The sequence below is a fragment of the Sander vitreus genome, chromosome 19, assembly GCF_031162955.1.
Source record: "Sander vitreus isolate 19-12246 chromosome 19, sanVit1, whole genome shotgun sequence".
Taxonomy (NCBI): Eukaryota; Metazoa; Chordata; class Actinopteri; order Perciformes; family Percidae; genus Sander; species Sander vitreus.
Genome location: NC_135873.1, coordinates 4,348,583 through 4,364,829, shown reverse-complemented (window position 1 = coordinate 4,364,829; position 16,247 = coordinate 4,348,583). Strand labels below are relative to the sequence as shown.

General features: G+C 38.6%; 1 protein-coding gene across 5 annotated transcripts; it reads left to right on the top strand.

Moving 5' to 3' along the window:
- The first annotated feature begins 475 nt into the window (after positions 1-475).
- LOC144534043 (uncharacterized) lies at positions 476-16,184 on the top strand. Of its 5 annotated transcripts, none has more exons than XM_078275678.1 (33): positions 476-651; positions 817-894; positions 2,161-2,226; positions 2,481-2,543; positions 3,475-4,545; positions 4,743-4,850; positions 4,961-5,053; positions 5,230-5,292; positions 5,731-5,790; positions 5,953-5,988; positions 6,073-6,135; positions 6,228-6,278; positions 6,368-6,433; positions 6,747-6,818; positions 6,900-7,007; positions 7,668-7,730; positions 8,526-8,603; positions 8,810-8,875; positions 8,971-9,006; positions 9,143-9,202; positions 9,456-9,512; positions 9,749-9,847; positions 9,937-9,987; positions 10,081-10,176; positions 10,655-10,765; positions 10,876-10,962; positions 11,052-11,090; positions 11,197-11,271; positions 12,619-12,687; positions 12,824-12,863; positions 12,970-13,027; positions 13,627-13,972; positions 14,184-16,184. In XM_078275678.1, exons 1-33 carry the CDS (start codon positions 634-636, stop codon positions 14,586-14,588), a joined length of 3,852 nt encoding a protein of 1,283 aa, XP_078131804.1. In that variant the 5' UTR covers positions 476-633; the 3' UTR covers positions 14,589-16,184. The 5 variants fall into 5 exon arrangements, with proteins under 5 accessions (XP_078131804.1, XP_078131802.1, XP_078131800.1 ...); XM_078275676.1 differs by having other exon boundaries at positions 3,376-4,545; positions 8,526-8,585; XM_078275674.1 differs by having other exon boundaries at positions 3,376-4,545; positions 9,146-9,202.
- The last annotated feature ends 63 nt before the right edge of the window (positions 16,185-16,247 follow it).

Sequence of the window (16,247 nt, the reverse complement as noted above, 5' to 3'; positions counted from 1 at the left end):
TTTGGGCGAATGGTGGCTAAAAGTCGTGAAGTAACCAAATTGAATTTAAACTTGGTATAACCTCCGAAAACACTTGCTTATTAAAATTATCCCTTTAAACGTCCCAAATCTGCAGGCTAATTTATGTTCTATTATTGTCAAGTTGTAATTTTGACTAGTGATGCTGTTCTAAGTAGGCGACGAGTGTCTACATCCTGATTTTGGTAATATTGTTAATTCTGTAATTATTTTGTAGATCACATTTGCATCAAATAAATTAAAGAAAATGAAGAAAAAAAGGTAATGATTGTGTGGAGCAATTCCATAGTGTTCTGAGCAAGAAAATGGCATGATAATGCAAAATAACATAAATGTTATGACTCAAATACTATAGGTCCATTTTAATCGCAGCATTTGTTGTCAGCGAGCGACACTGAGCATGTACGAGTAAAGCCTTTTATTTTGAAATCTATAATACCGGATGTTTAGGTATCCCTCGCGGCTGACAGCAGGTGTAAGATAATTACCAACTTGAGTCGTGTCAATCGCGAATACGCATTTTGCAAAGGAAACGTTATCATCCATAAATCTCGCCCGTAGAGAAAATAATGTGGTTTTAATTCAGGATTTAATTTTTAACCAACTTTACTGATCATGACAGGAGATGGAACGGTAAATCCGTTAAGAGTTCAAACTATCTCTTGAAAAGTGTGCGTTTGATGCAAGCTAATTTTAATGTTTCAGGAGAAGAAGAATTGGTTTTAAATTGTTTGGCAAAAGTGTTTGAGACATGGTTTTATGGTTATTCGTATTTATTTTATTAATTTAAATGTTTAGGAGAATGAGGTGGAGGCGGTCGACCATGGATGGAGTGCAGCAGCAGCAGCAGAAAGTGCAGCTGGGGAAAGACGACCTGTGAGTACTTGTACATTGAGTCTGTGGTGGAAAAGCTGTAGTTTTAAATGGTGTGTGTGTGTGTGTGTGTGTGTGTGTGTGTGTGTGTGTGTGTGTGTGTGTGTTGGGAGTGTTTAGCAAATATGGGAGCAAACACTGCAACCTAAATTCCATCCTCCTCTTCCACGTATTTCATATTTAACATTTTATCCTTAAACAGGTAGGCTAAACAACTATTTTTTTGGCAACTATGGCTGGTATGTAGGCCTGTGTGTGTCAAGGTCAACACACTAAGTAAATCCAGTGTCATGATGATGTGGCTGAATGTCTTCTGCACTGTATCATGTCTGTGATTTAACAATACAGAGCAGGAAGAATATGCTCTTGTCACACTGGTTTGACCTCATTGTGTGGCTATTCTGTGCTTTCTTTCTTGTCAGACTACAGACACCATTTTCTTTTTTTTAAATATATATTCTCAATTACAAATATAATTCCATAATTGAACAACTTATTTAATGGAAAAGCATCAATGTTCTTACTCTGTAGAACCTTTGAGTGAACACGTTAAGTTTGACTTTAATGTAGATGCTATAGCTAACTACTTCATGTATGTTGACTAGTTTAAAAAAAACAAAAAAAAACAGGTACCCTTTGCAGTATAGTCTCACAAAAAGGATTACAACCAGGGTTCAAAATTAACACCATCAACTAGCCAAATGCTGGTAAAATATGCAATTGGGTGATACATTTGCTTCACTCACCAGCCAATAATACAATGGCAATCTATTGAGTGGTTGTTAAAATTTCAACGTTCACTATCCATTTCGCTTGAGGACAAAAAAGTTAATTTTGAACCCTGATTACAACCAATATCTAAAAATAACGTAGGCTACTTTCTGTAGACTACTAAGAACTCTGAAGATGGGAACGATCAGACAATATCTTAATTAGTGATTTACTGCAGCATTAGGCAATAAGTATAATATTTTCTTTAAACATATCTAATCTTAACTTGTTATAAAACAATAGAAAAGTACCTGCATATTGGAATTGGAGCTCTGTTCATCCTTTTTAGCGTGGTATCCAGCCAGTCTCATTAATATTTCCGGTATCCAACCATATTTTACTTATTTTTTTCTTAGTTTCTTTTTATATATTTGTGATATTTCTTTCACTAAGGTACGAGATGAACAAAACAGATTTTTTTGTTTAGGATCGGTAAGCTCACTTGCAACAGTAAAAAGTAGGTAGATGATGATGATGATGATGGTGTCTTTTCTTTAGAGTACTGGGACGCTACAAAATTTGCTAAAGAAAGTTTCCAAAAGCCCTTTCCATAATCAATACCAGGTGAGACACAGACACACACACACACACACACACACACACACACACACACACTTGCAGAACAACAATTACAAACTGTCACATCCATCCACTTTGTTTTTTACATCTCAAACATGCACCCGCCCAGCCTAAAAACAGTAAGAGAGTACATTTCACTTCTTCCCTTTCTACAATCCTGGATAACTATTTTTTTAAAAGGGACATTTAAATTAACTTCCTTATGATAATGTATTTGTCTTTATCTCTTTCCCTCTAAGTCTCTTGTTTCATCAACCTCTGACTCCAGTGGATTATCTGGGAACCAGTCGCGAAACAAGCAGGTTAGAGACTGTTTTGTTTACTTCTCTGACAAGGAACACATGGCTTTCATATCACAGCAAATCATTAATGCATTAAAAGCATGACATGTCTTCCCACGCCTCCCTCCAAAAATGTGTTTTGTTAGGGTTAATGACGGGGGATAATCCTCTTCTTCCTGCTGGGGCACAGGTTAAATTCACACCCTGTCTTTTGTCATTTGAAGAACAATCTGACAAACTGTTATTGTTATATGTCTAGGTCTAGGTCGGCGTGTTTCTGTATAACCAGATTGTGCACTAAAGTTTTCTAAGAATAAGTCTATTAATATGTCAGCATGTGAAAGGGATGGAATGAGTTTAGGGTTTGTTTTGATGTGCTGAATGAAATTAACCAATGGGGAAGCAAAAAAGATAATCTCTGAGAGCCTTTGTTATACATAGTTTTGTTTGTGCCTGTCCTTATTTGAAAAGAGATACCATTTTGTCTTGAGCAGTCCTTGAGGCAATAAGTTAATTTCATATCTTGCTCATGCCTCCCTGCAACAATCATTCAACATGTTCTGCTGTGTCATTCTGTCTTCTTTCAGAATGGAGGGCAGGAAGTTCTTTTTATATCCTCAGTTTTGAGCTTCCTGTCAACAGTCCAAGTGTAATCTAACACCTCTTCTGTCTCATTTCCCTTTCTTTGTTTATCAGAATGGAATCACTGGGCGTTGGCCAGAGTTAACCCTTTTTTATAAATATTATTTGGTACATATAAGTAGTTGTGTTATTAAAACCAGATCACAGCATTACCTAAGTAATGTTGTTTTCATTGAGCATGTCCCTAAAGACCCTGTATTCTTTTCATCAGGAATCTGGCACCAAAGGTCATGTAATGGAGGACGTAGGGAGAAAAACTTCAAAAGAAGTAAACCTTGATGCTGTTTTTGTCCTTCCACCTGAATTTCAGAGTTCGCCTCGCGATCTTCAGCCTGAAATGAAGACTGTGGAAAATGGAGCTGAATTTTCTGACCATCCAAAGGACCTCTTCCAGACCCTTACTCCCAACGGCGTGCAAGGCAGTTTCCAGACATCAACATTGGCCCAAAACGTATCTGCCAATGGCCATTTTTATGACGTATCCCTGAACTCACCAGATTTATTTAAGCCAATCCCCGCTCAAACACAGAACCTCTCTAAAACCTTGCATTTAAAAAGCTCTGACCTGTTTAAAGATGAAGGTGTCAATCTTTTCCAGGCTGCTGAAGGAGAGAAGTTACTTCACACTGAACGCACTACGGAGGTAAACCCCTTTGATAAATCTTCCAGTATTTTTGTAGACCCATTCAAATATCCATCAAACATGGAGGATAATCTGTTCCAGTCTCCACCGCCAATGATGACGAACCCATCCTATACTGCCACGACCAAAGAAGTAGATTTGTTTCAAACAGTTCCGGCTAAAAGTGGAGAACTCTTCAACATCAGGGAAAACAAACAAGATCCCGCTACCAAAGAGGACCTTTTTGACATGTCTTTTTGGAAGGAAAATCTGGATGTATTTTCATCTTCATCTACAAATACAGTCGATCCATTCCCAAGCCCAATTGCAAGGGATTTATTCCAAGACCTTTCCAGCTTGGATGACCCGTTCGGTACTACACCCTCAAGACAATATGACCCTTTCCAAGATGTTTTACCTGGGACTCCAGACATCTTCCTACCTTTTCCCTCCAACACTAATGGCAGGGATATATTTGGGATAACCTACAGCAATACAGCCTTTAAGTCCACATACTCTACACGTTCACTCAACAGCCCGTCAGAAATGAAGTTGGACATGCTTTCGTCACCAGATCTCTTCAAGGCAACGCCATCGGAATCTCATGCAGCCGTCCAACCAAAGTCTCCTGACAGGCCACATGCTATTTTCTTGACGAATCCTCAGGGAACAGAGCCTGATCTTTTTCAGCCAAGTCCCTTCAGTCGGGCCAGGAACATGTGCATGTCAACCAGACAATCTCCAGCTGACATGACTCATGTATGTAACAAGTGTCATTTGATATTTGGACAATCATAAAATCCATATTAAATGTTAACACATTGTACTTTAAATTGTGCATTGTTGAGGGTCCCACTGTACTGTAGGATGCATCTCGCTGACAAATGGCTCAATGACATATTCTGATTTACACGACATGCACTTCATACCTTTTTTTTTAATAATCAAACTTACAGGTGCCGACCTTCAAACGTCCGCCAAAGCCACTTCCTCGAAGTAGACCACTAAGGCCAGAAAAGCCACCAAAACCGGAAAGGCCACCTCCACCCACACCCAAAAACCCTGTATGCAAAGAACACAGTTTAGCATGTTTTTATATCGCTGCTTTAACTCTTTGCTACTGCAACTTCTATGCTTTTAATTACTCTCTTTGCCTCTTTTGGACTGTGTTTAGGTTGAACCTGAAGCAACTGTACCAAAAGTCGCTCCCAAACCAGCCTTCAGACCAGTCCCAAAACCAGTTATTCAACACAAAACAAAAACTCCGGTACGCATGCTGTTTAGATTTGACTTAATTAGCTTCCCTAATTTGCTTGGCTAACAAGGTTTTCTCAGATATTGGTCCAAATATCGATGAGGAACAATGCAAAAAGTCATACATAGGTAGTTTGAGGATGGATCATCATCTTTCTGTGGGCATGTTTCAAATATCTCTTTTTACAGGAAAGTAAACCGATTGAATCTGAGAACTATCTCGTCTTTGAGGACATCCTGTTTATTGGACAGGTGAGTTTTAAGTTGAAGTGATTTTCAATATTAATTACTAAATGTTTAGTTGCTATTAACACATTTATTAGGGGGAAAAGTCACTTCAATAATGTGAAAGAAACATAATTGAAAGATTTGAAAGTCTAAAATTCAGATTTCTGATAATTACACCCAGTAATATGAACACGTTGGATGGTACACGTGTTGCTGTTCTCCAAGCTTTAGTAGTGGAAGGCCCATTTGCTGAGGCCATTCATCATTCAATTGTGATGTGAATTCCATCTAATGTTGACATGTGTCATACAAGAGGGAATGTTGTCTTGATTGTGGTATTAGAGAAAAAACAAGCCAATATATCTCCTATGGACATGGCAAACATGTACATATTGCGTTCTAGATTATTATCTTTTTTGTCTTTACGGTATAAATGTTGCTTTTACTAAAATCCCAAAACAGGAAAAGTGTGTTGAAGACTGGCCTGAAGACAGCCCTCAACTTAACCCTGACTTCAAACCAGTAAGAAGAAAATTTCAAAATTCAACTGCAATTCTTTCATCACATTCTTTCTAAATATGTTTTCATGCTACCTGGAAATCTCAGCAACCTTCTCTATGCAAAATGAATGTTCTGTCAAACATGTTTCAGCTGCTAAAGTGTGCTTTTCTCTTTTTCTCCAAGTCTGGAACATTAAGACTGCGACGAGAATCAATGAAAGTAAGAGACAAGTTATTTCTCTAGTTGGCATTGTTTGTTTGTTAGCAAAAAGTAGATGCTAAAAAAGGCTAATTTTTCTCTTAGATAAAGGCAGACTCTGATGGAGGAAGTGGCGAGGATCAGGATGACTCTGAGAGTCACGGCAAGGTACTATCTGACAGTCTCACTCGTCAGTCACTGTTAGACATTCTATGTTTGTTATCAAGTATATAGTTAAGCATTTATTTATTGTTTTACAGAAGAAGGACAGAAAGTTTAGATTGTCCATGCTTTCCAGAAGAGGGTCAAATGTAAGTGAAGCAATGCAAAATCACGTTTTCACTGCACTGATTGTGTTTGCATGTTCATCTTCATAATGGTAAGGACTTTCTGCTTACAGAAGTTTCCTGATGACCCAAAGGATGAGAGGAGCAAGACACTACCCACCTCTAGTAAATCATCAAAGGTAACAATCAGGATGGCTGGAATTAAATATAAATTGTGTAAGCATGTGCCAGTAAGCCTAGTCTTAATGGAATTTCCCAATTTGGGATCAATAAAGTCTATATAATCTAACATCCTACATTCTCCAATATCTGTGATTCGATACTGTACACTACAATATTAAAACTTGAAAGCCAATTAAACACTTAATTGATTTATTTGAGCAGAAGTAAAATCTGCTCAAATAAATCAAGACAAAAACTATTGTTACATTCCATCTGAACACACCAGTGTGTTTATGACAGTGTTTAAAAGTTATTGCTTCTGTTTTTCAGGAGTATTTTTCAGACCTACACATGTCTGCACAAGAGAATGAAGATGAGGAGCAGAATGGGATGGACTATAAGGTATGTCATCTTGTTTCTGTATTTATGATTAGTATTAATAAACCAGTGGTGGTTTAATAATGTTTCATCTTTTGTCAACAGAAGAAACATTTGAAGACCAAAGTCAGTCAGCTGCTAAGAAGAGCATCCATTGCTTCTTCCGTGCCAGAGGGAAAGCACATGCACGGACATTTACGTCGGGACTCAAAGGTGAATTATTCGAAGTACAAGTGTGTGCTGAAGGACACTGATTTAGGTTTTCCTAAAAATCTTCTTCTGAATCTGCCATGGAAGTTTATATCCATTACAGCCATCCTATAGTGCAGTGGTTCCCAACCTTTTTTCCTTGGCGCCCCCCCTACTTATGTCTAAGAAAAGCTGAGCCCCCCTCCGAAACCGAAGTGGAGGTAACTCTCGAGATAGAGCCTTACTTTCTTTTTTGATAGCGAGGAGTCATCAGCACTTTTACATTTCTCCGCCATGTTTCATTCATAAAATAGTGATGCCGTGGCGGCAGGAAAAACGAGGATGATAGCAGCTAGCAGCTGACCTGATGACAGCAAGGGTCCCAGGTTAAGAGGTCACGGAGGTTTGGCCTACTAAGTAGCCTGCCTACAATTTTAAGTGAGAACAAAAATATATAGTTTTTATACAGACTTTTGTATACATTATATATTCTAGTGTATTATCATAATTTAACATGTGCAAACATCAAACCAGATAAAGACTTGCGCACCCCCTGTGATCTTTGCCGCCCCCCTGAGGGGTCCCCGGACCCCAGGTTGAGAACCACTGCTAAAGTGGGTCTAAAAGTTGTGACTTCTTGAATCTATGCCGCAGTTTTGATGTTTTCTTTGTCATTCCACACAGGACGATGACATTAATGAGAAAAAAGTCGGCAATAAAAACTCCATCATACGCCGATGGTCAGAGGTAAAGTACCTGCAGTCTGCCAAGTCTTTACTAAACTACGTGGATCATTTTTAAAAAGGTTTCAAAGCATTATATTTCCTCATATTGAGCATTAACAGCTCAAATTCTCCCCATAATGCAGGAGGCACATGGTGCATTAAAGGACAATTCCGGGGCAAAATTAACCTAGGGGTTATTAACATATGTGTACCGTGTCGAGTGTTCTCTGGGACATGTTTTCATAGTAATCGAATGTGTATCTAGCTTCAGGTAGCTTTAGCGCGAACCGGTGATTAGCTTGCAACGCTTGTATTCGGGAATGGAAAGTAAAAGAAAAGAGACAGTAGCGTTCTCGTATACAGGCGGCCGCCGTCGTCTTGGGAGCTACTGTCTTTCTAAACTATCTTTTTAATAAACTGTCTGTACACTTACAATGTTCTCAATGCTTCAGTTTACATATAGGGACCCTCATTATGCAACTGTTGAAGTGTGCTATTTTGAGCCTTGTTAGTGGTATAAAATAGTGATTTGTTTTTACTTTCCAAGTGCCCCGAATACAAGCGTTGCAAGCTAATCACTGGTTTGTGCTAAAGCTAGCTGAAAAGCTAGATACACATTCAATAACTATGAAAACATGTCCCAGAGAACGCTTGACACGGCACACACATGTTATTAACCCCTAGGTTCATTTTGCGCCGGAATTGTCCTTTAATTCAAATCCCAAAGTCAACGTTTAGTTTCTTAAAGACAAATGTTGGTCTCCCTAAACAGTAAACAGTGATACACTTTCTGAAGCAGTGTCTTCGTTGTCTACAGGGGACAGTTTTGCATGACAGCACTGGCGAGGAGGGGGGATTGGAAGCCCAGCATGAAAAGGTTGACCGCCATGGATTTGTATGCTCTTTGTTATACTTAGAATAATGATACATAGCAATATGCACATAAATGCCAGGATGTTACCATGGTTGAAAAGGGCACAATTACTTAACTAACTTAATAACTTCATTACTTAAGACTGAAGACATTTGAGTATTTAAAGTGAGAACTGTGAATAATCTGGCATGCATTGATTTGGGCAATCTAATCTTTTCTCTCTCCAGAAGAAAAAAAAGACGGTGAAAATCAGGTTTGTGCCACACAGAGGATACGCCATCACTGTAGAAAAGGTATCACACATCTACTGTACTTAATATTTCATCCTTTCCCAGCATATTGTATTAAGGAATGTGTGTTACACTAACACTTTTTCTCTGAACCAAAGGGAGCTAAAGGATATACACCTCGCAAAAGCTCAAAGGTATGATTATATCCATTTGAATTTAGTGAGTTTGGACAGTCACTGTGTGTGTGCTTTGCTCATACATTGTATTTATGGTATGAAGACGTCTAAGCAGTGTATCACGTTTCGATTTTTTTTTTTTTTTTCTCCTAAGGAGAAATCACAAGATGAAGTTTTGGGTGCACATGGCTACACACCTCGTAAGAAGTCCCAGGTAACAGTCAGCTACAGTTTTTACATTTAAACAACAGCAATACATATGTCACAGGACAATGAATACTTTTTTCAGTTAGCAACAGTAACAGTTTTGGAAAAGATATGGAATTGCTGGCTTGCATATGACAACTAGTTATTACATTTATTTTAAAGAAAATACACTTCCATAACACGAAACAACTCCATCCCTTCTTTTGTTCTGATACAATTTTCTACATCAGAGTAAGTTATAATACTAATTTCACTATTAGGATGATGCTTTTGTGGATGTAGAGGAGAGAGGCCACAGTCTCCATTCATCTTGCAAGGTACTATTTTTCTTCTTTTTGCCATTACTTGATAAATTCTTTGACATGTTCATCCATTTAAATATATTGTAGTTATTTGCTGACTTGACTCATGCTTGAATAATAACTAATATATATAAAAAATGTGATTAGATGTTTTGAAATGGAAGACATTTTATTTTGCAGTGGCTACTCTGCATCATGGTTTTCACTCCTGACTCCCCAAGAATAACGGTTGTTTTGAATCTGTTTCTAAGGCTGCTTCCTTGGACGAGGAGCACTTTCAGAAAACACACCGCAGGTCTGCTGAATTGAGTGGAGATGAAGATCCATATGGAATGGAAGACTGCCATCCTGTAACTGTCTTTTCATTTAATACTCAGTTTGTTATTGAATGTTTCGTCACCTGTTTTCACTTAAAGGCCTTTTTTTCATTCATCAATAGAAAAAAACAACAAATATGAAACTGCTGCACATGGGTCGTCGAAGCTCTAAGGTCAAATTATAAAATGTGCGTTTGCAAGGCAATGAGAGATGAAAGAAATAGTTTTACTTCATTTGGATTTTTAATTTGTTTTCACTTAATTAGGAGGACATGCTGGAGGACACCAATCATCAGAAAAAGAAGAGCAGCTTCTCGACAGACGAGTTAGACAATGACTACTGGATGGAGGACTGCAAACCGGTATTTTTCTATCTGAACCCAGTGTCTTTGTAACAATGGTGCCAGTAACAAGCTAACAGCAGGAGTAGAAGCACAGTGTAACTGCTTTGTCGAAACGCCGTATGATGCAATGAACAGCGCTTCCAGAGCGCCGATCATTTTGACAGACTAGATTAGCAACAGTAGAGAAAATGATCGTAGTAAGTGCTTTTGCTGTCAAATGCGTCATTGTGCTAAATGACCCTTTTCACAGCAGACGAAAACTCCTTTGAATAAAAGTGTTAACTACCCGCCACTAAACACTTGTGTTGCATCAGTTTTGAGGAGGGTGAGAATGGAAGTTTCTGCATCAGAGTGATTGATTGTGGTTACTTTAGATTGTATGCAGAAGGGAAGAATATGTATTTAGATTGTATTCCTCCTGACAGCATAAGCTTGGGGTCTTTAGCTTTACCTGACACAATAGGATACTTTAGTCATTTTTTGTTTCTTGTGTTAGAAAACTTCCAAACATAAAGGGCCTATTTCCATCCCACACACATCTAAGACAGCCTATGGACGGAGTGAAGCGATTGGATTCAACCACCAGATTCCTCAGCAAGCATCCAATGTATGTTCATTGTTGATTTATGGCAAAACATAAGAATGGAGCATTATTATAAAAGAATACTTCATTTTAATTTTTTTCTGTGGTATTGATTTTATTTGACTTTTTTTCAGGATCCCTTTGCTGAGGATGACTTCACTCAAGCAGGAAAATATGTCATGTATGACAGGGAAGAAGATGAAGTGGAAACATGCAAACCGGTAATTTTGTCACTCATGTCACTTTTTAAGGCTTTACTTTGGTGTTATTTAATTCTTGATTCTCAAAGTTTCTTTTTTCTTTTCAACAGAAGAAGCCATCTAAACTTAAAGTCTTCAAAAAACCCAAGGTGAAACTTATTAATAATCACATGAGGAAAGAGGGATTTTTGCTGTCAAATCTTCGGAAAAAAAAGAGCATGACAGGCTCAGTTTTTATTGTCTCTGTCATGCCAGGGCAAAGCCATGTATCAAGAGTGTGAAGATCCACCCGGAGCTACGTCAAGTGCCTACCTGTCAGAGGCCGCCAAGGTACGCTTGCACCTTTTTCAAAGTGGAAAACTGAGTGGTATTAAACCTAGGTTATTTTGGCTGTGATTAGTATCAAAATGGGATGTCTTGTATCCTTAGATAACCTTCATCTTTGGTGCAAACCGGTTAGCATGAATGTCCTAATAAATGACTTAGTGTTCGGTATTTATATAACCCATAGTTTTACTTCTTTTAGCTAAATCATCACGGAGCTGTAACTCGTGATGTAGGAACACACCGTTAAAGCTGACCAACCTGACTCTTGTTAAATTCAGATAATCAGAATCAGCTTTATTGGCCAGGTTTGCGTAAACAAACAAGGAATTTGACTCTGGTTAATCTTTGCTCTCAAAGTACAACACTCACTTAACATATAAAGAATAAAAACAGAAAGGACAGTAAGAAATATAAAAAATACTGTTAAGTATACAGTATAACAATACAATATAATTTACAAATTTACAACAACAATTGAAGAGAGGGAAGTAATAGTGCAATTGAGCTTTTCATGGCATTTTTTTCCAAAACAAATTGTCCTAAAGCTTTTACATGCACCCCAGAAAACCCCATACATTTTATTATTTTACACTGAAGCTTATTAACTAAATCATGATTGTAGTGTCCTATATTATGCTCATATTCAGGTTCATACTTGTATTATGGGTTTCTACTAGAACATGTTTACATGCTTTAATGTTCATAAAACATGTCTAGTTTTCTCACACTGTCTGTCTTTACACCTGTATTCACCCTCAGTTTTAGCGCCTATCTCTTAAAACCCCCTTCCCGAAAAATCCCAGTGTGCACTGATTGGTCAGCGTTCCCAGGTCCTCCGCATCTGCGCTCTCGGAGTCTCTGCACCGTTATTGCAGTTGGGGAATGACTGTAACGGCACTGTCGCGGCAACTGTACAGAAGTCCTGACGGCCCGTTTAAAGATACCGTTTCTAAAGATGGGCTGTGTGCATTTCTCTGTGGATTGAGCGGTTTGATATTTTTTTACAGTATTTATATATCACCTCGACCTCGAAAAGACCCTTAAACTGAGAGTCCGTATTAGATTAAATAGAAAAACTCTTGTCTGGACCATTCTTGTGCACAAAAGACCATCTGACATCATTTATCCAGGGTGCACTTTGTTGATTTCAACTGAGAACGGAGAAACTATTATGAAATGTTGTTTTCCACTGTTTGTTTAGTCATCTCTATTCCTGATAGGTAACCTTCCTTTGACATGTGACTGGGCTGGTTAAGCAACATAGCATACTCACCAACCAGAGTGTAAGGAAGTCTTGCATAATGCCTGGTATTGAGGACCCCCCCCCCCCCTTCCTCTCCCCTCATGCAGGCGGAGTGGCTGGCTGCTCAAATGGATGAACAGGCTATAGCAGGTCTGGAGGATGAGGAAGAGGACGGGGTCAGTTTGTCTTACAACTGGCTAAACAGAAATATTCCATTTCACCACAATCCATCTCCTGTGTATGCAAGTGAATGTCCTTTTCTAGTAGTGTCGTGCTCTGGAGTGAACCTTTTTTATTTATTTTTTGTCACAGGACACTGACAGTTTGATGGAGTGGTGGGGCACTGTGGAGCGTGAGTCACAGTCACACTTATTTTTAAAGTAACAGATTGAAGAAACTGAGCAATAAAAATAAATTTGAATGTCTTCATTAACACCTGTCGCTTGATTGGATTTCAGAATGGGATGAGTTGCCATCAGACGATGAGGACAAAGTCCTAAAGGAGGATGAGTCCAAGTACGTCTGTTTAATGTCACTAAACATAACTGTGCTCGAGAGTTGTGATCACTGATTGCAGCGGGCAATGTAAAGCTGAAACAATTAGTGGATCTAGTAGAAGATCAAAAGAAACGTAATCAGTAAATATTTTGATAATCAATCGTTTCAGTCATTTTTCAAGCATGCATGCTAAACATTTGCTGGATCTAGTTCCTCAAATGTGAGGATTGTATGCTTTTCTTAGTCATATGTGATACTGAACTGAATATCTTTTGGTTTTAGACCATTGGTCAGATAAAAGAAGCAGTTTGTCTTTGGGCTCTGAGGAAATCTTGTCACTATATCTGGACATTTTATAGACTAAACAATTAATCAAGAAAATAATCAGCAGAATAATCAATAATGAAGTAATTGTTGGCTGCAGCCATAGCTGAATTTGTACCATACTGTGTATTTGAATTAATCAAGCAACTTGATAAATGGGTCTGATATATTATGTTCATAGGGGACATTATGTTTTGGGTATAGACTACACCAACCTAAACAAACAACATTGACATTTTCAGTGATATGGTCTGTCTGCATTGAAACTGTGTTTGCTCCCAAATAAAACCCAGGTCATTTACCATCTTAGCGGACAAGGTTCATCGTGGCCTGCGTGTCTTCAACAAAATCTTCACAGAGCGAGCTGAGGTCCTCTGGCAGTCCGTCATTATGCTCCACGCCATCGCCGACAACATCAACAAGTTCCATCACAAGGCCAAGATCGCCGGCCTCACTGGGGGCACCGCCACAGCCGTGGGTGGTGTGACAGCAATCACCGGTTTGGCTCTGTCCCCCTTTACCTTCGGTATCTCTCTCATAGTTACCGCTGTTGGTGTTGGTGTGGCCGCAGCTGGAGGAATCGCTTCAGCCTCTGCTGCCATCTCAGATAATGTTAACAACATGCACGATCGGAAGAAGGTAAGCTGCTATAGGAGACGATGCTTGCATTGTAAAATGGCAGTGTGCATTCACTGGCAACAGTTCGTACCAAAAAAATAATAAAGATCAAGCGCTTGACTTTGACACCAGCAACCCGGGTTGACACACTGTTTCATCTCATGCTTGAACTTACCATTGCTTTCTTTTAATGTTTAACCGAAGACTGTGGTCGTTCCCTTTTCTTCCCTAGGTGGAGATGGTACTGGAGGACTTCGAGGTTCACCTCCAGACCATTGGGAAGGTCCTCCACTTTGTCAATCAGGGCTTGTACAAACTCCGCGGCCATCCTTTACTCAGGACCGGCACCCAACACTATTCTGAGGACTGGGAGATCCGCAGGGCCGTCCAGATGATCAGCTTAGTCGACTCGCCCGTGATGCGGGGGGTGGAGTTAACTGACGCGGCAGTCGCCTCACTCCGAGGACTCTTCACAGGCATTGACAAGTACTTCATCAAGGACACCCGAGAGTTGAAGAAAGGCTGCAAGAAAGAGGTAGTGGGTCAAATAAACAAGGTGGCAAATGTGCTCAATGATGGGCTAGTGGAGCTCAATGCTATCAGAGAGGAGCTACAGGATGCTACTGGATACATGTGAGCACCATCCTGCATAATGCCACTTTGACTGTAGTTATTCACCACCAACCCCCTCTCTTGGCCAAATGAGGGAACTGTTGTTTAAAGAAACTTATGGGCCCAGTAGGTCAGTACCTGGTGTTAACTATAGGCAGTTTTAGACATTAAAAGGGTGTATAAGGTCGATTCTTTTTTTTCTTTTTCTTTTTAAATCAATTAGCTTAAGACAGCAGACTCAGGAAGTTATAAGAAGTTAGACAATTGATAGGATAGTTGTAGTTTTGGCAGAGAGGTGTTAATTCAACTCTGGTAGCTCTTGAGGCTGTAGATTACTCTTGTTGCATTTGTATTATTCTATAAGATGTTTAACTACCATAACAGGAAAGCAGACACATCTTTGACCACTGTATGTTCGGTGGGTAAAAAGGTTTAAAAATAAGGTGTATCAAAATGACTTTTGTGGTCACAGATGACTTAATTTCACGTTTGAACTGATTTTCAGTTTAATTTGTCCACCCACTGTATTTACAGAAGGACAAATAATAAACAGGAGCACCTTAGACTAGAATATGAGTTCAATAACAAGTTTGACACAGTTTCAACGAAGAAAATGTATATAAATTCACAAAGTAAATGGCTATTGTAATGCACTATTATAATGTCGGCAGTTCCTATCATATTGTCCCATTCCTGTATCAGATATTAGTATAATCAAACAAATGTTAGAAATTGAGAATCTACAATTACACTCAGTCACACTTCCATTGCCTCATGGAGTTTGTAACATTTCAATGTGCTGTTAAAATTGGCATGTTGATAGTTTTTATTCGTTAAATTAAAGTTGCTGTATTTAATTTATGGACAGGACTTTGTTTCTGCACAAGTCATCTTATAAGGATATATTGACATATTCACAATTAAATTAATGTTGTATAGAGGGTAACTTATTTTTAATATATCACTCTATGGCCTTGCTTTAAAATGCCAAGTAACTACACATCTAAGTAAGCAAGAATGTTTTGTATCGTTGTTTTTATGTTGGTGTGTAAGGGGTGGACGTAATAACAGAAAAGTCTGACCCTGCCTTCACTGTTGAAGCTTGGTTGCTGGTGCATCAGTTACAAACACTTTGGAGTACAGTTTTTGGTTGTATTGTTGCAAGTATTTCTGCATTTGAAGCCACATGTATAATGATGGCACAAAAAATGTATTTGCCAGAATTGTTTATAGAAAAATGTGCGCATGTTTTATCTTCATGCAGAATCCATTTTATCCCTCCTCAATCCTCATATATTCTCCATACAAAACTAGAGACACTCTTGGTCTTACCCATACACTGTACGTGAATGATTTATACCTTTTTATAATCTATTTTCAAACTAGTCCTATGTTAATATGTTGTGAATACAGAAAGATTATTGAATGTTTTAATGTTCAACGTTTTAGTGACCACTTCTGGTCTTACTGGATAACACTTCTGCCTTTATGTGGTTGGACATCACACTATCAGTGCATCTTCCTGCATTATTTTAACCTGAACAGAATGTATCTGTAAAATGTATATATTCAGATGTTTTAGTATAACAATGAATCTTTGAATAAAGACTGTTTGCCTACATGCCCTGTTTAAGACCTTTTTTATGAAAGCAAATAAGAGCTGAATATTGAGCATCTGCATATT